At 41.6% G+C, this 20090-nt stretch overlaps 1 protein-coding gene across 5 annotated transcripts in view; it reads right to left on the bottom strand.

Annotated features, from left to right (window-relative positions):
• Nucleotides 1–623: 623 nt before the first annotated feature.
• The window catches only part of FAM20B (FAM20B glycosaminoglycan xylosylkinase), a 40858-nt gene continuing 21391 nt past the window's right edge, over nt 624–20090 (bottom strand). For all 5 annotated transcript variants that reach the window (XM_072830819.1, XM_072830817.1, XM_072830821.1 and 2 more), the window contains 5 exons: nt 18929–19038; nt 9232–9403; nt 8630–8821; nt 6864–6923; nt 624–4508 (listed from right to left, as the gene is read on the bottom strand). In XM_072830819.1, the coding sequence (XP_072686920.1) occupies nt 4277–4508; nt 6864–6923; nt 8630–8821; nt 9232–9403; nt 18929–19038 (766 nt within the window). In that variant the 3' untranslated portion in view covers nt 624–4276. The remainder of the gene's footprint in view (nt 4509–6863; nt 6924–8629; nt 8822–9231; nt 9404–18928; nt 19039–20090) is intronic.

Raw genomic sequence — 20090 nt, 5'->3', positions numbered from 1 at the left:
TAATACCAGTCTTTCGGATAATATGCTTGAGAAGTGAACAACGCCTGACTCGCACCTGGGGAAAGGTCAGAAGTGGTCAGTCAGCGAAGAACATGTCCTAGGCGCAGCCTTCCACTGGCATCCATGTGCACGTGACAAAAAGCGTCAACAAAAATGTGACAAACCAAGTAAAAACTTAAATCCGCTTTGTTATCTAGTTGAGGTTTATGATGGTGGATTTCTATTTCAAAACTTAAAAATGTGGCTCTCCTAAGAATAATAATCAGGGCCCTGGTCTCCTCCATGTCTTTAAGGTACTGTGCTGACAAGTTCTTCACCATTTGTAATTCTTTACTTCTAAAGAAGCTGCAAGAATGGGCTGAATTACTAGGTATACAAAAAGCTCCGAAGAATTATCCAATGTAAACTTCTAGAGTCACAACCTGGGATAGGCCTTTTGAAGACTAGTGAGGCAGTGTAAAGGTCTTCCCCATCAGATACCGTGAAGCGATCCTTATGGAAGTTGAAGTAGGTGCAGAAGATGTCCTCCTTTTCTGTCCCCTAAAAACACAGGAAATTTGGAACAGAAAACACCAAAAACCGCTTCAAAGAAGGGGAAAAAGGAATAAAAGATGATACACCAATACTTATTAAAATCTTTATTCGTTTTCTTTTTTTTTCTTTTTCAGAATTGAAACCCACAGAACACATTAGAAATTTAGGTGCGTTGTCTGTCCCATTTGGTGTCTTACCAAGCCCAACCCCTAGTTGTGCAACAGCTCTGAGAGGAAATCCTTGGCAGATCAAAACAGAGGGTAGTGACTCCTATACCATCCTTTTCAGCAAATAAATTAGCTTCCTGGTCAATTACTCCCAGCTCTCTGCACCCCCCCTTACATTTTGTGTTTGTAACACCTTCGTTCCTTAAAAGCTTGTGGCAGTGGAGTACCCGGCCCCTGCCCCTTCAACCCGGAGTCGAGGCCTCAAAGGGAGAAAAACTGGCCTTCCCCTGGACAACACTTTCACAACGTCGCTCACTCCCGTGCCAAGCCATGGCTGGCTCACCAGAGCTACCCAGCAGCTGCCTGCTGGATGGTCCTTATGTCACTTGGGGCCACTCTCAGAGACTGAGGAAAGACCCTATCACTAGCTTCAAGTTCTTCAGCAACATAAGTCAGTGTTTCCCTGTGTCAAAATAAATACATTTTTTTTCTCGCTACAATACATATATGACTATATACATCCATAAGCCTTTACTCATGTTTCCTGAAGCTCAAGCTCACAAGGTAACTCCTATCAGACAGCTCACCGACAGATGCTGTTTTCTTGCCATTGAGGTGTGGTCATTTACTGGTCAAATAAGAATACAGGGACCATGGAGAATGAATGCTGAAGGAATATGGTGGGTGCAAAGGAAAAAGCCAGAAGTTTTTTTTTTTTAAGGAAAAGAAAAGATGAATTTCCTTGGAAGAACGTGTTCAGGTGACACTGAAAAACTGCCATGTGTAGGATTCATCTTTCCTCAAATAATATGCAATGGATGTACCTGAATTCTTCCATTTCCTCCTTAAATTTCATTTGATATATTTAGTCCTGAGTGCAACAGGGAGAAATGTCTTATTACTATATTACTGAACAATACTCTGAGCAAACCACAGATCCTGTCTATTAATTTGTTTTGCACAGAAAATTATTTACACCCAAACCCACAATATAGCCTCGTATTAAAGAACAATTTAGAATAAAACTTCTATATCCATATTTCCCCATTTAAACTCTGGAATAAACGTATTTAAGAAGTGGGAGGAGTAAGGAAATGGTAGTCAGTTCTGATTTTGTTCATTTGATACTATTAAAATGTGTCCACATCTACCTCTAGATGTTGGCTAGGCACACCCACCCTAGGGCTGACCAGGAACCCCTCAGTGACTTGGAGTATCTTAGTGCTACAGAATCCACAAAGAGGACACAGTGACAAAACTTTAAAAGAAAGATACCTGCTTCTGTTTCTCAAACAGATTTTGGTTTTCTTGCATTTTAGAGCTATCAGCTTATGGTTGTTTTTTTTCCAAGATATGCCTACACATACCTTCCAAGTTTAATCCAATCCCGATCAGAACATAAATCTATGTCCTAAGAGTCCTGTCACAGCAGCACCCTATTGATATATGACTTTAACCACAAGAGAGCTGAACATTCACCTCTTACGGTCATGAATTTTGAAAAAGTAGGAAAGAGAATGAAATTATACAGTTTCTGCCCTGTTTTGAAAGAAAGGATGTGACATTTTCATAGCGACTTTCCCTCCTGCTTTTTTCCTTAGCAGTACCTCTGCCTTCCACGTTGTGAAAGAAGTTCCCAGTCTGAGAACCATTCTCACTCGTTTCACTGCGGCATCCCATATGTCTGCGAGAATACTAGCCCACCCTTTGGTTTCACTCACGTTTCTTCAGGCGAGTGTGCTGGCCTCATGCCCGCTGTCTCCCGCTGGCCAGCTTCCTGACACTCTGGGGGGAGCACAAAACACGGTATTTTCAAGCTCAACTGTGAATTTTACACAGTAAATGGCCTTAAAATTGGAATCTGAAGCCTCCTTTTATTAACACAGTTTCAGTGTTTTGTGCTAATACCTGTCTTAAATTCAACAACTTTTTTTTTAATCACTCAGCCCATTTTTGCAGATGTCTCAAAATGTAGAGTACAAAAGCATCCTGACCTTATACTGTTGTTAAGAGTTACAGGTTACTCAGCTGTCTTTCAATGTGAAAATATTAGGATATAAATTCTAAGCTGTTTTCGAAAGGGTGGCTGCCCCAAACTGCTCTCCAATGGCTGGATTAAATCGCTCCCCGATACTGTTTAAATATTAGTCTCTGCTCGGCAGAAGTGCAAGGCTGGACCGGCATCCAGACAGGATGCAGGAGAGGTGCGCCCGGGGAGGGGGCACACTGGGCCTGTTGTCCTCAGACCCTATATTGCACTGCAGCTGCTCCTAGGTCCTAGCCGCACTGGTGGAACACAGAATGAGTCTGGGCCTTAGCCTCCTGGAACCTTCGAGTGCCACCTGGACGGGGACAATAGTGCCACACCGCCGGCTCAGAACACCCATCGAAATTAAGTGATAAAGTTAGGGTTTGACGTAAATCAAAATCTTAAGGCTCTTCCTGGTAACCTCCTTCATTTTAAGGCTCAGAAAGCTTAAAATCTTTGTTCCCAGTTTTCTGCATGGCCCGTATCACAAGACAGGTGGAGCCACCAGCAGATCGGAGCATGCTCAGCTGAGGGAGCAATGGCACAGGCAGGACTGCCGATCTCTCCGTCTCTGATGTCTCCATCTCTCGGGAGCAGCCACTTCAGCGACCAAATGCCTTAAAGGCTGAGGTGGAAATTCATTGCAGATGAGAAATCAGGATGGCAGCGGTCACAGGCAACTTAACTCTTATTCAAGGCATTATTAGCTCAATTTGCTTTAATTCAGAAAGGATTTGGCTGCTTTGGCCAAGAGGGAAAAATAACCTCTCCATGAGAGAATCCTGCTTAGATGATTTGGGGGCTGATTTGGATACAACTATGTGAATGCAGATCTTAGGTTCAAGTCATGTTTGCTTTTCCACACCTGCAAACTCAGATATGGGGGGTGGGAGGGTACTCCAGTTCTGGTTCTGTCTCTTCCTCTCTCCTCCAAGATATCCTGAAAAGCACTACCAGCCAATCACTTAAAAGCCCAGCACCTTTTCTGATTTTGTCTTTCCCACTAATTCTATTCTAAAGATATCCCTTCCAACAGAACAAGCTATTTTGGCTCAAGTGAATGCCAGGTTTTACCTGCTGCCACTCATCAGGAGGCAGTAAAATTCCCAACTGGACTAGTCCTGGTTAAAAAAGGACTCAAGAGATTGCCAAAGGTTTTCAGGAGATCCACAGGTGTGGAGAAAGGACTAGAAGGATGAACTCCAACTACATACTCCAGAACCAGTCCCAGTATTAACTACCCAAATGTCACACCTCTATCTGTCCTGTGGCAGGCGAGTCAGGGCCGACTGACCAGGAGGCCCCCCACAGGACGGGCCAACACCGAGAAGTCAGGGAGTTCGGTGGGAACGCTCTTGGGGTCGGAAACCCATAGTCTTTGCTTTAGTTTCTCCTACAGAAATCACCAAAAGAATCCAAGGCCACCCTGTCCCCTATCACCAGAGCTTCCTGCTGGCCGTTTCCAATCCATCTCAAACCATTTGGAAGTGATTGTGCTGTTTTTCTAGCTTTGTAAAAAGTAGTTTCACTTATTTTGTGTTGCGAATTACAAGTGGGAAAGAGGCATCCTGTCTTCTACCAGCACAGTGTCCGCCCCAAACTGATCAGTGCACTGCTTCACGGTGGCCAGGACGCTCAGGAGCCGCTGGTCCACAGCGTCCAGGTGAGGCTCAGACAGCACAGGGGAGATGGGGTCATGGGCCATGGCAGATTTTAAGGCAGACTTCAGCACACCGTTCTTTAGGTAGTTCAGTCTGTTCCATGTAGAAACCCGAATGCTGGAAGAAGAAGTTTTAAGGGAGATTACATGAAACCTCATACTATCAAAAGTTTAAAGCCTACTTGGCAGGCAGAAGTCAAGAAATAATAATGTAAAATGTTTCAACTAAAAAAACAAACAAAAAAACCCAAACTTTTTCCGAAGTACCTCTACATTATGAATAAGTCACATTACCACACTTTGATATTTTTTCTACGTAAATAACAGATATATGCAAAGTTTTACACATGTTCATTCCAATGTGTTAAATAAATTAGTAACAGGAAAAATGTGAAACAATCTGCCTGTTCAACTACTGGGAAATGGTTCAATTTATGGCTTATCCGTTCAAGGGAATACCATGCAAAACTGTTATCAAAATTTAGTGACTTGAAAAATGCCCGTGATATAATTAATATTGGGTTGGGGAGAAAGCTGGAGGAGCAAGTTTTACTCCAAATCTGTGGGGAAAGAAAATGTGTGTATACGTACAAACACACCTATATATAAACACGTACACACGATTTTTTTTTTCATACACATGATTAAAACGAAGTCACCGCAATGTAAGTGACCCTTACATTACCCTTACATCTTAATAGGTAATTTTAACTTTGCTTTTGTGCTTCTGAATTTATAAAATCCCTACCATTAATATAATAATTAAATTATAAGTATTCTACTCACTTCCTCTGGGTAATGTGGGAATTACTAGGTATACACAAAAGTGTGACTCTGCAAGAGGCAGCCTGTCCTCTATCTATTTAAAAAGGAAGAGTGATCTGTGGACAAAGCATGCCAGGCACAGCGGCAGTACAATTTTGCTATTCTAAAGAACACAACAAATGCCCAGAGCATCAGAGCTCCCCCTGTGTGACTAAGGCATCACTTGTTTGCCTCTCAGCCCCAGATTCACTCTCCATATATGCGCTGCTATAACGGGGAGAATTCCTCGAAGCATCTCTCCCATCAAGCTTTCTCAGTGGAAGGTCACTGGGTAATACTGCAGAAGGAAGAGGCTCTCCAGACCCTTCTGGCTGCTGCACAAGTGGGTCAGTAGCTGGGGAGAGGGTATCATCAAAGAGCGCTGTGCCCTGGCCACATTCCCAGAATAAGCAGGCCCTCCTGACATGGAAACCTGAGCCCCAAGGGCCACCTGCCCTTGCTGGCACCCTTTGCAGGCCCACAAATGTGCCTTGTCTGCAGCCCAGACTGTTTCTCCTGAGCAGTCCCACCCCTCTGTTACACCAGGACTCCAGTTGTAATTCATCGCCTGAACCTGCACCCCAGATGGCTGCTTCCTGCTCGCCCCGTGCCTGCAAACCAGCCAACTTCTCTGCTGTCCGGTGGACTGAACTATCCTTCTCCACTGAGGTCCAAACCCTAGTCTTGCAATCAGAGGGCTTGCTTCCAAGTTTGTCCTTCCTTGGGTACTCTCCGTTGGCCCTAAAAAGATTCCTTTTATAGTTACTCTCACACCAGAGCTTCTTTATACTAAACTTTCCCATTTAACCTACCACATCTTTTCTATCTTCTGACTGGATCAGATTGATAACACTGACCATTACCATAAAAACATCTTCTTTCAAAGACATGGTTTTGGATTTGCCATACCACTGCCTCCTATTAACGAGAACAATTAAGGGTTGCTTCAGTCAACATTTCTGCACAATTCTGTACTGCTGCTATTAAAAAAAAAAGAAGAGAAGAGAAACAGTCCAGTTGCCAGGAGGGGCAGTCATATGGGATCTGAGTGTCTCTGGTGGTTAACCAGTAGGAGTGGTGCTCCTGGATTCCCGTAGCTGTGTAGCTGAGCTGAGTGAGGTGCAAGCAGCTAATTCTTAATGCTCCTCCTCCAGATTTACATGAGCAATACTGCTCTGAGAGGGAAATCTTTGGAGCCTGGTTTTTATCTCATTTTGATTTACCTTTTCATTTATTTTCTAAGACAGATTTTAAAAAGATAAATTACTAAATGCCTATGAAAAAGTCTTATTTTGGTTTACACAACTTCAAATTGAGATATACAAACCACAGGTGGTGTGTGTTGGGGAACAAGAGGACTTCAGACCTCAAGAAACACAGTACAAGATGCCAGGGACTGCAGACTGTACCAGATTTCTGGTGGTGAGGGGATAGGACTGTATTCTCATATTAGAACAAACATGAACATGTATTACTGAATAAGACTGAAAATTTCTATTTGTACAATATTTGAAATGAATTTTGAACTCCAGGGGTTCTAGGTTGGAAACGTGTGAAAAGCACTTGCTCAGGTATTAGGAAGTTTTAAGGGCAAGGAAACGGATATACTGTTACTTGAGCCTGGAAAGGAAAATGATACAGGAAAATGTATTTGATGTGCATAACTTACATGCAACACTGATAGAGGGGGGCAAGGATGCTTCTCTCATCCAGTGATGGGTTCCCAAAGCTGAAAAATTACATTAAAACTTAGTGAATTAGTTAGTGGCATCAGTTGCCTTCTTAGCATCAAAGCACAAGCAAATTCTCTAAGAAGACCCAAATGTGATCCTAGATAATTTCATGCTCCCACGGCTCAAATCGCTTAAATTAAAAATAAACGGGGCATGACTGATTAGACACAAGGTTCCCAACAGTCTGTACAGCGATATCAAACAACAAATGCCCTCATTTACAAGGCTCCAGTCTCCCGCCAGCTACAGCAAGGTGATGAAGCATAACCACATAACACAGTGTGGAGCCCATGGACTAAAGGGGGGGACCCGAAGACCTGAAGGTTTTCTGAGGCAGAGGGGAAGAGAAATGCAGGATATTAACTTGGTTTCCACAAACACACACAGATGGTCGTCCCTCGTGACAAGAAGTTACCCTTGTTCTACTTCAAAATCACCAATCAGAAAAGAGTAGGAATATCCTATTCCATCAACGAAGTATGTGGCTAGATTCAAACTGGATAAACGGCTCACAGGGGCTGAGAAAACACTGATTCAAAGCATATGTAAAAGTGATCTTAGCCGTAATTCAGAGTTACACAAGGAGAACTGCACTGGGAAAAAGCTCCACTTTCTACTCCTCTCCTGGAAGCTCACCTTCATAGCTGGAAGGTCTGGGAGCCCTGGGTACAGTGCAGGCCCTCAAGCAATAAGTGGCAAAGACAGTGCACATGATTGTTAAACAAAAAAGTTCATTTTTGTAAGTCAAGGTAAAGATTTTTCAGGAACATGTGCAACACTGTACCTCTCCTAGCGCCTTCATCATCTTGAAAACTCTTCCTGCGTTTTTGCAGGTGTCTGCCCCTTTCCCAGAGCACGAGGCACAGGGAGCTCAGTATAATACGATGGTGCCATCAGCAAGGGCCACTCAGGCATTCTTTGCGAAGGACCCAGGTCCCAACTTACTTTCAGCAACCAACGTTAGTGGTAGTGACCTAGAGCCTGGACAGTTCTGGGCTCCAAGGAAGTATTCTATTTAGCAAACAATTAAATGTAACTAAGTATGGTACTGAATTGGGTGCCTCAGAGAATGCAAAGGGCAAACTGGAAATGTAATATACTCTTCAAAAAGGTCACGCTTAAAAAAATTAGGGACCATCCATTTATTCAAAATAAGGAAGATTGTCTTAAGATAAAAGTAACTTGCTTTTTTATATCAAAAGGAACTTCTCTTCTCATGATTGCAATAAGTCTGGGCCTCAATGCCATAAACATAGCAAAACATCCTATCAAACAAATTAGTTTTTTAAATTGCATGAACCTTTGGATAGAATCAATTTAACAGGAATTAAATTTCATGTTTTATTAAATATGTATCTCTCAAGGTTCTAAACATCATAGTCAAGGAAGGATGACACAAGTAGCAACACATCAAAGACGACTTTGGCATATCCAGCTGTCTGTGTTGAGAATCACGGAGTCTTTGACTCCTTGGGAAAAAAAACCCACTTCGTTTTTTAAAATCCTCAGATCCCTGAGGCTGGAGGGCATATGAACCCTGAATGGGATGGAAGCATGGGCGCCAAAAGCAAAGACCCTTACCAGAAACGGGAAGGACACCTTCTGTCAACTGTGTTCTCAATGTTTCCCGGGATACCCTAGAAAACGTCCTCCTTGTATACACAGAAAGCCCTAACTGACAAGGATAGTCCTGTGGTCCTACCTTTTGGCATTATCAAGAAGGATGAGCATACTAGCGCCTTCATCATCTTGAAAACTCTCATAGTGATGGCGGTCAGCATTGCCAATCAGGTAATCAAAAACAGCGGTGTCAATGATATCCAAGAGGCGGGGTCCAGAATCATATGGGGATGTTTTCTTCACAGCATCGCAGTAGCTCTCATCGTACTCCCACCTGAAGGCAAGGAGCACCACAGGGTTACTGAGTGAGTGCCAGCACTGTGCTTGGCGCTGTTTTTTGTTTTGTTTTGTTTTCAGAGTGAGAGAGAGAGAGAGGGAGAGAAAATGCAAGCAGGAGAGGGGGGCAGAGGGAGAGAGACTCCACAGTCAGCAGAGAGCCTGACGTGGAGCTCAATTTCACAATCCTGAGATCATGACCTGAGTGGAAACTGAGAGTTGGAGGCTTAACTGATTGCACCCTCCAGGCACCCCTGTACCTGGCTCTGTTTTAAACACAGAGACGTTCATGCCTGACAGGTTTGCCCCAAACCCCTAACTCTGTGGACAAAGCCTCTGGCTCCTACTCAGGCTTGGCAGCTGGCTAGGCCTGGGACAGAACAAGGCGGAGCCCACAGAAGCAATTACCTGGCCAGTTTGCCCTCTCGGTAAGTCCTGCCCCATGGGTGTCGGTGTTTCTGCAGAGGCCACACATCTGGGAGCCAAAGTGTGACAGATCCTTCCATCGTGTCTCCATCAGCACAAGCTGGCTCTGTTTCCCGGCAGTAATAACACTTCCCGTAGAAACAAGTATTATTTCCTACAGGAGAGAAAGGAGCCAAATACACTTAAGGCAAAAAGAAGACTCTACGTACTCCCTAATGATGTAGAAAGGAGCAGCTAAGTTGAACAGATACTGTGAAAACAATGATCCTGAATATTTAAACATCCATTTATTTTCTATACAGGTAATAAAAAAGGACATGGTGAAAAAAATGTCAAAAGGCACGAAGGGGATATCTATGAAAGTATCCTTGCACTTTGTCCCTGCTACCCAGTCCCTCTCCCAGGAGTAAAGTGGTGTCATGGAGATCTTTCTGAATTCACTTTAAGTAAAGTCATGCCCTCTCCTCTTCTGTCAGGGCTGACACTGGCCAGGGTGCCCAGAGGAGGGAGAGTGGACCTATATGGAGCAGACTATGGGCTGGGAATTTGGGTGCTTGGGGGTGGGGGTAGGGTATCAAGCATGTAAATAAACACACTGAGGATAATGGGAACCAGGTTTCTCACAGATGGAGAAGGGAGATTAACATAAAGAGAGAAAGCCAGAATAAATATTATGGTATTGATTTAGAACTGGAGCTACTAGTCTGAACAGAGATATAGAAAAAGATACAGGTGTGTGTGTGTGTGTGTGTGTGTGTGTGTGTGTGTATACAGCTATCCTACCTCTGTCCCTAAAGGGAGCCTGGAAACAATGGCAATCAGGTAGTAATGGTAGTACACACCTAGCACTCACATATTAGTTTCTTTTTTTTTTTTTTTTTAAAGATTTTATTTCTTTATTCATGAGAGAGAGAATGGCAGAGACATAGGCAGAGGGAGAAGCAGGCTCCATGCAGAGAGCCTGATGCGGGACTCGATCCCAGGTCTCCAGGATCACGCCCTGGGCCAAAGGCGGTGCTAAACCACTGAACCACCTGGGCTGCCCCACATATTAGTTTCTATTTTTTTTTTCACATATTAGTTTCTAATGATCATTTTACTACTATATTAAAAGAACCCAGGGCTCTTTGGAGAAACAGGTGACTCTAGGGCTTGGTCAGAGAAAGTACAAGATGAGCCTGGGTCATAATGCTATGCCACATGTAAGGAAGCACTGAGAGAATGATGGGGACACTCCAAATGACATATAAGACAGTTTGTGCGAGTTCCCGCTAGTCAAATCTGGGACAGTTTGAGCATCAAAATAAATAATAGCAAATCATAACTCCAAGTAAATCAAGAGTCTGAGAGTTTATATGATATAAACAAACAAATAACTAAGTAAATGTGGGTCACAGTGGAGAGTTTTCCCCTTTAACAGAAAGGCAACTATAAAGTCTAGAAGGAATGATAAAATTAGCAAATAACGACTTGACAACTATCACAGTAGTAATTGATTTAGGCAAGAGCTATCAATGAATGCTAAAACTGGCAGGGTAAAGTTTGATGAAGGTGGAATATTTACATAGTTCTAGACTATCTCACTACAAAGTACTCAATTAATAAAATACTTATTAATTCAACACTGAAGAAATCTTGCAGATACCTACCATCTTAATCATGGGATAAAAGTTAACATCATCAATAATGGGAACACACCAATATATCTACGTCATGTGCCTCCTGATAGGATGTACCCAGAAGATGACAACAGTACTGCTCTGGCATTCCTGCCAACATTTTTAAGTCATGAGGAAATGTCAGACAAACTCAAATGAAGAGATACTCTATAAAGTAACTGACCTGTACTCTTACCAAGTGTCACGGTCAAAAAAATAAGGAGAGTGAGGATTTGTTCCAGACCAACAGAGGCTAAAATGACATGACAAGTAACCCAACTGGGATCCTAGACTGAACTCTTGACTTAATACAGGACATTACAGGGGCAAGTGGCAAATCTGAATAGGGTCTATGGGGCAGATGCTGCACCAATGTTCGTCTCTTGCTGTTGATGACTGAACGTGGTTGTAGAAGAGAGGCTCCTCTACATTCACTGATGTAGTATTCATGTCTGCACACTATTCTCAAATGGTTCAAAAGTGTTAACAATTAAGGAATCCAGGGGACTCTGGACCATCTCTGTAACTTACATCAAAAAGGACTATCCTCCCTGTGTATGAGCTCTTATAAATTGAGAAGACCAGTGGCAGAGCTGAAAATGAATAAAGGATACACAAACACAGGCAAAAGAAAATACAAATGGCTCTTTAATAAAAAAATTGCTGCATGTGAAATAGACAAAAGTTTGGTGACACACTGTTGGTGACACTAGTGGAAGAGGGGTATTCTCACACATCATTTTGGGGAATGTAAACTGGTTCGAAATCTACGTAAAAAGTGCATGTGCCCTTTGGCCCAGCACTTTCACTTCTGGATATATTTGATTACATATGAAGTAACATAGGTACACATTAATTCTGGGCAACACTGATGGTAAAAAAAAAAAAAAAAAGGTATTGGAACTTACATGTCCAATAAAGGTCTGGTTAAATGAATTATGGTAGATCCATATGATGTAGCCCTTTGCAGCTGGTAAAACAACAAAAGAATGAAGAAGCTCTTATGTGATAATAGATGGATTTCCAAGATATATTAGGTAAGAGAATAAGATGTAGAAGAATGTACACTGTGACATGTTTTATAAAATGGCAGAGTTAAATAAAAAAATGATTAAAAAACAAACCAAAACACTGCTTTGGTAGGAAACCTTCATAAGTGAATAGAGTATGGTGTATTGGTTGAGTGGGAAGTAGGGTCAAGTTTCTGGAGTTAAAATAAAGACTATCAATAGTTATCAGGCATAAGACTTTGGGCATGTAATTTAATCTCTCTAAGCTTTTTCTGTAAAATGGATACTAGTCTCCTACCTTTGAGTTGTGAGGAGTAAGTGAGATAATCCATGGTAATGCTCAGCACAAAGCCTTACACAATGTTAGAGACCAATCAATGCTGGCTATTTTATTTAACCTGGCCAACCTATCTTTCCAGACTTCAATATCTCTGTTTCCTGCCATTAACCTAGGCTCTGAATCCTTTATTATTTCCTGGATTTTATGACTTTTATAACTGGTTTTCTTATCACCTTGGTCTCTATGTTCTCCTTAGACAAACTACCACCTATAATGATCACGTCTATACCTCCAGCCCACACTTCTTCCCTAAACTGTAAACTAAAGTCTTAAGTACCAAAATGACTAGCCAACATTTACTCCTGGATGTTCCTGTCAAGGTAAGATTCAGACCAACATTGATTCTGTACTCAATTCCACTGTGTAGAAGTGCAATTCTTAGATACCAGCTGGGTATCCTACAGTTCAACTCAATTGTGACACTTTCTACCCAGAGACAGCATCAGATTTCACAGGTGAGAGGCTCAGTCCCATAAGACTGCACTCCAAATCAGATGCCAGTTGCAAGTCTGGGTTGTCACCTGCGCTTCTGACTGGCTGGCTTATAAATTAGAGCTTTTCAGGAGCCCCATCTTGGGGTTTGATTCATTTGCTAGGGCAAAAGAATATACAGTGTGGAAAGGACAGTCTCTTCAATAAATGCTGTTAGGAACACTGGATAGCCATATGCAGAAGAATGAAACTGAAACACTACCTCATACCACGCACAAACATTAACTCAAAAGTGAATGGAAGACAGGAAACCATAAAACTCCTAGAAAAACACAGAGGCAGTAAGCTCTCTGACATTGGTCTGGATTATGTATGACTTTTTGGATGTGACACCAAAAGCAAAAATGAACAAGTGGTATTATATCAAAGTAAAAAGCTTCTGCACAGCAAAGGAAATTATCAACAAAATGAAAAGGGGCTAATATCCATAATATATAAAGAATTCATACAACTCAAAAGCAGAAAACAATCTGATTAAAAAATATAAGCAGAAGCAGGGTGCTTGGGTGGCTCAGTCAGTTAAGTGGCTGACTCAGGCCATGATCCCAGGGTTCTTCTTCTTCTTCTTTTTTTTAAAATATTTTATTTATTTATTCATGAGACACACAGAAAGAGAGAGAGAGAGAGAGAGAGAGGCAGAGAGAGAAGCAGGCTCCATGCAGGAAGCCCGATGTGGGACCTGATCCTGGGTCTCCTGGACCAGGCCACAGGCCAAAGGCAGCACTAAACCGCTGAGCCACCCAGGCTGCCCTGACCCCAGGGTTCTGAGACTGAGCTCTGCATCAGGCTCCCTGCTCCATGAGAAGTCTGCTTCTCCATCTCTGTCTGCTCCTGCTTGTGTGCTCACAGGCTCTAAGAAACAAAATCTTAAAAAAAAAAAAAAAAGAAAGCATGCTTAGGTGGCTCAGATGGTTAAGTGTCTGCCTTTGGTTCAGGTCATGATCCCAGGCCCCTGGGATCCAGGCCCGAGTTGAGCTCCCTGCTCAGCAGAGTCTGCTTTTCCTTCTCCCTCTTCCCGTCCTCTCTGCTCATGCTTCCTCTCTCTCTCAAATAAATAAATATAGCTATCTTAAAAAAAAAAAAAGAGCAAAAGATCTGAAGAGACATTTCCAAAGAAGACATACAAGCGGCCAGTAGGTACATGAAAGATGTTCCACATTACTGGTCATCAGAGAAATGCAAGTCAAAACCACAATGAGATACCATCAGAAAGACAAATAAAAACTGTTGGTGAGGATATGCAGAAAAGGGAACCCTGTGTATCATTGGTGGGAATGTGAATTGGTATAGCCACTATGGTAAACACTATGGAAGTTTCTCAAAAAATTAAAAAATGGAACTACCATATGATCCTGCAATCCTAGTTCTGAGTATCTGGGGGAAAAAAACACTAACTTCAAAAGATATCTGCACCTCCATGTTCACTGCAGCATTATTTACAACAGCCAAGATAATGGAAACAACCCAAACGTCCACTGATGGATGAAGAAAATGTACTATATATGCACAATGGAATATTATTTAGCCACTAAAAAAGAATGAAATCTTGCCATTTGCAACAACTTGGATGGACTTTGAGGGCATTTTAATAAATGAAACAAATCAGACAGAGAAAGACAAATACCATGTGATCTCACTCATATGTAGAATCTAAAAACAAAACACAAAAGCAATCCAAAACCAAGTTTGTAGATACACAGAACGGACTGGTGGGTGCCAGAGGTGGGCAAAATGGATGAAGGGGTCAAAAGGCACAAACTTCCAGTTGTAAGATAAGTAAGTCCCGGAGATGTAAAGTATAACATGGCCCCTATAGTTAATACTACTATAATGAAAGCTGCTAAGTGAATAAATATTATAAGTTCTCATCACAAGAAAAAAAAAATCCCCAACTATGTATGGTGATGGATGTTAACCTAGACATTGTGGTGATCATTTCACAATATATAAAAATTGAAGTCATTATGATGTATACCTGAGACTAATAAAAATGTGTATGTTAATCATACCTCAATAAAAAAAAAATGCTGGGGAGGCTCACAGGACTCAGGAAACCAGTTTACTCACTAGATTACTAGTTTATTACAAAGAATACATGTTGAAAGCCCAACGAAGAGATACACAGAGTGAAGTTCCCAACAAAGGAGCTTCTGTCCTCATGGGAGTTTGGGGCCTGGTCAATGGCATATGGAAGTGTCCTGGTTCACCAACCTGGGAACTTCTAAACCCCATACTATTGGGATTTTTAGGGAGGCTTTTTCATGTAGGTATGATTAAATATTAACTCTATTCTCAACCCCTCCCCCATCTCTGGAGAATGAGGGGGTACAGAGCTGTAAATTGCAACCTTCTAATTATGGCGTGTCTTTCTGCTGATCAGCCCACTCAGAGTCACCTTATTAGAACAAGAGATACTCTTGTGTTCTTATGGCTTAGGAATTTACCAGGGTTTTGGAAGCTCTGTGCCAGGCACATAAGAAATATATATATCTCTTATTATTTCACATAAGGAAACAAAATATCCAAAATTTGATTCATTATCTTCCTCCTCTTCACTTCCTTGAGTCTGTCCCCTTTCATACATTCCTAAGACAGCTAACAGCTTTGTTATACACTGAGTCATCCAATCTAGGAACTGGAGAATCATTCTTTATTTTTTCCTTCTCTCTCAATTGTCCCACTCAGCCCAAATGTTCATCAAATTTGTTCCATTCTAATTCCTGAGTGTCTCTTAACACTTCCTTTCCAGTCTTTGCTTGAGTTGTGGCTCCTACTGCACATGCAGTGAGTGCAGCCGCCACCACAGGCTCTCGGCTCTCACCTCACCCCCTTCCCAGTACATCCTCCATGATGCTGCTGCTGCTGTGGCTGGTTTCCCAAAATTCCAATCTGGTTTTCCCACGCACCAGCTCTTTTAATGGCCTCCCAGTGTCTGAGGAGCAAGTCTCCATTTCTAAGCTTTGTGCACGAGTCCCGTTGGTGACACTGTCCTGACCACGTGTCTTCCTCCCTCACCAGCCCCACACCTCCCTTTACTTCAGCTGAACTACACAGTCCCCTGAGCTTCCCACAGGCTTTTCTCCTCAACCCTGTCTCCAAGCTGTCCTCCACCTGAAACAGGGTCAACGAGAACCTGTACACTGGATGGGAACAAAATTACATTTTTATTAACTTTTTAAAGACTTACTTATTTGAGAGGGAGAGTGCACGCAGCATGCGTGTTGGCGGGGGTGGGGGGGGTGGGGAGCAAAGAGTCTTACGCAGACTCCATGCTGAGCTTGGGGCTCAACCTCATGACCCTGAGATCATGATCTGAGCTGAAACCAAGAGTTAGATGTTTAACCAAATGAGCCACCCAGGCACCCCTTTATTTTTATTAACTTTGATCTGAAACAGCATTCCTTCAATTATGATAGCTGGAAGCAAACCATGGTGGTATTAGCATTACCTGTGATTTTTCACCAGAAGAAATCACAGACTTTCATATGTTAGCAGACACTGCAAAAAGTATCATTTATACTCACAGCCTGAAATTATCAGTTACTAGATTACTGCTAGATCTTGTTATTTAACATGTTAAATAATAACAAAGCTCATGCTAGTATATTGCAAACGTCCTTTTTCAATTTTTTAAAAAGAATTTTGTTTATTTATTCATGAGAGACACAGAGAGAGAGGCAGGCTCCACGCAGGGAGCTTAATATGGGGCTTGATCCCAGGACTCCAGGATCGTGCCCTGGGCCAAAGGCAGGAGCTTAACTGCTAAGCCACTCAGGCATCCCGCTTTTTCAAATTTTTTATAACAAAACTAGATTTCAGTATTATTGGTTTCATTTATAAGTCTATGTATTCGAATTAATCTATTTAAAAATGTTATTGTGAAAAAAAAAATGTTATTGTGAGACAAGATCTCTAAGCTTCTCTAGCATGCCAAGAGTCTATAATATTAAAAAGGTTAAGAGTCTAAACACCTAGGTCATTCTTTCCCACTGTACCTCCCTGGGGGATTGCTATTCTCCTTTTAAGACCTGGATGAAACACCACCTTCACTAAAGGAACCATAACCCTTGCATCCCTCTTCCCTTCCACGCTGTCATGGGCACCCTATACATGTCTGGCTTCCCCATCAGATGAAACTCCTGGAAGGCAAGGAGGTGTCATTCATCTCTGGATATTCAGCACGTAGTTCAGAGCCTACCACACAGAAGTGAAATAAATTTTTTTTGAAATAATGTCTAAGAATATAAGCAGATGAAATATTTGAAAATCTGAAAATCCAGGTTTGAATCCTGGCTTAACAGTCAGTAGCTATGTGACTCAGGAAAGCCCTTGAATTCTAAGTCTCTTTCTCAGTATAAAATGTGGGTAAATCTCCCTTACTTACTGTACTCTTTTGTCAAGAGGAGCAAAATAAGGTAACTGTGTGAAAGTGCTTTGTCAAGTTGCAAGGGTTACACAGGATTTAGTTATTATGTCAAGTTATCTAATAACATATTTTTAAAAATTGTGCTAAGGTCAGCTGATTATTTAAAACCTATCTCCAGTGCAACCCCTCTACCTGCCTGAATGTTTATGTACCCCCAAATTCCTATGTTGAGCCCCTGATCCTCAGTGTAGTGGTATCTATGTACTGTGGTACAGTGGTATCTGTAGGTGGAACTTTTGGGAGGAGCCTTCATGATAGGATTCGTGCCCTTCTAAGAAGAGACAGAAGCGACAATTCCTCTCTCATTCTCTCCGCTGTGAGACAAACACAGCAAGATAATGGCTCATTAAAAACCAGGAAGAGGGCTCTGACCAGAATCCAACCATGCTAGTACCCTGATCTCGGACTTCCAGCCTCCAGAACTGTGAGAAATAAATCTCTACTGTTTAAGTCACATAGTCCATGATGTCTTATTATGACAGCTCCCCCTAAGACATTGCCCTGTGCTGCAAGGTGTATCCAGAAGCTCACTCCTGTACCAATCCTGTGTATTTTCAGGTCTTTAGACCCTCATTCCCATCATTACTTCCTATCATTTTGCCTCATGAGCGTCTTCTTTGCTACCTGGGTGTAGTTCTTACTGATTCTTCAATACTCAGTATAGTTGCTAATAACCTCCTCTACAAACCTTTTCCTGGCCTCTCCCTCCCCCACACCTGGCACCATGTATGAGAGTTAACCTTCTAAGAGTCTCCAGAGAGCAGAGACTCTGGCCTATTCTTCTTGACCTCCTCTCATCCTTCAGGAATTCACGTTTGCCTGAGCATAAAATTGGACAAGCAAAAGTGATTAGAAAACACATGAAACAAATCAGTGACACTGGGTTATTTGTAAGAACAGCCTTAGCCTTAGCCTTGTAGGTTTAAATTCTGAATGATGATTCTGTCACAGGGCCTTTAAATATTCAATTTCACCTCATTTCAAATATAAATCCATTCATTCTAGCAAAGCAAGGTGACATTCATCTGGCAATGTCTGTTTCAACAGTTGTAATGCAGAGCACTGTGTCACTGAGAATGTCAATGTGATGAGGCTGGGACAAGAGACCACAGCAACTCTAAAATCTTCCCATTTTCACTGTGCCCACAAGAACAAGAGTATGAATTTTAGCTCAGCAGCCTTATCTGAGAGTGAGAGAACAGAGGCCAGAGGCCAAAGGAACCAGAGCCATGTCCATGCACACTGAGTCATAGGCTGCCCCTTTGCAGGGTAGCAGAAGGCAGTGGTGATCTTCCAGGTCCGAACGCAACCATACAAGGGCATTTCTGACCCTCTTTCAGAGCTGCCTTATGGTTTCCTCAATTCTAGGGAGACAGTTCCCAAGAAAGTACATGTATGTGAAAAAAAACACCAAGTCAATGATAAACACACCACAGATTTAGGCCAAATTCTGAGTTTGAAATTTACTTCAAGATCAAGCAAAAGAAAATAAAGTTATTACCTACTTAGGCTATCAGCAAATTACCTCACTTCCTAACTTCACAGACACAACCAAGTACACATAAAGGAAAACTTTCACTTTCTGGCCATCTACCATTAGATCCATTTCCCCTGTAGCCTGAGGACAAGTGGCCTGATTTGCTTTTGTATTCTCGAGTTCTTCAATTCTTATAAATCACAAACCAGCTTGCTCAATGATGTCCCACTTAACTTATTAACTCTTCCCCTATTTAAATGTCCTCTATAATCTTACCTACTGTTAGGAAGGTGCTCAAGAGCTGCTCCGTGGCAACAGGCTTGATTTCTGTCCGTAGATTAACAAATCTGCCAACCACCAAGGGGGCTCGGCGGAAACCCAGAATCCTGGTTTGGGAGGTTGAAGAACAGAAGAGAAAAATCTTTGGGGGTGTATTTTATGAAGTAGTCTTAGAAAAGATACTGTTGATTGGCAGGTATATGTATATTTTTATGTATTTTAAAGATTTTATTTTTTTAAAAGTTATCTCTACCCCCGCCATGGGGTTTGAACTCAAAACCCTGAGATCAAGAGTTGCCCGCTCTATTGACTGAGCCAGCCTGGCGCCCTTGTAGGTAAATATATTTTAAAGGTACATATATTTATGAGTTTACTATCAAGATGTATGTAGTTTATTTTATTTTGCACTTCAGGAAAAAGGATAGGGCAAATCTGACAAAATATGAATTGCTCAATCTGGGGAATGGGTATATGGGTTCATTTATTCTAATTTGTTAGAAATTTTTCATAATAAAACTTTTAAGTAAATTTTAACAAAGCATTAAAAATGGGCTTAAGGGCTTACAAAAACTTTTTAATGCATTTTTTGTTAAAAAAATACTTAAAACTTTTAAGTAAATTTTAACAAAGCATTAAAATATGGGCTTAATGGGCTTAAAAAAAACTTTTAAGTATATTTTAACAAAGCATTAAAAAAATGGGCTTTGAACCATACATAGGTTCAAAGCTTTAGATAAAACAGCATTTTGGTAGAAAACTATACAGATTAATCTAAAAGGATAAACCCACAGGACAACTAAATACAGACATACTTAAAGATACTTCGAATGGTCTAAAAGTACCTTATGGCTGAGCAAAATCATTTTTTAAAAAATGAAATTTCCTGGTTAAAAAATATATATATCTCACTGAAGAAAGGTTGGAGGGGCAGGATTTGGAACATACATAAAAGTTAGGATGAAGAAAATAAAGATTATCCGTAATTCCACAGCCCAGAAATAACTACTGACATTTGGCCTAGGAGAATTTTTTCCTTTACACATACGTAGAAACACATACATGCTCTTGTGTATAGACACACAACTGAGATTATGCTATACAAAGTTTTGTATCCTGCTTTTCACTCATTGTTATATTATGAGCTTTTTCTCACGTCATG

Source organism: Canis lupus, chromosome 6 (genome assembly GCF_048164855.1).
Source record: "Canis lupus baileyi chromosome 6, mCanLup2.hap1, whole genome shotgun sequence".
NCBI lineage: Eukaryota > Metazoa > Chordata > Mammalia > Carnivora > Canidae > Canis > Canis lupus.
This window is presented reverse-complemented; position numbering and strand designations above follow the sequence as displayed.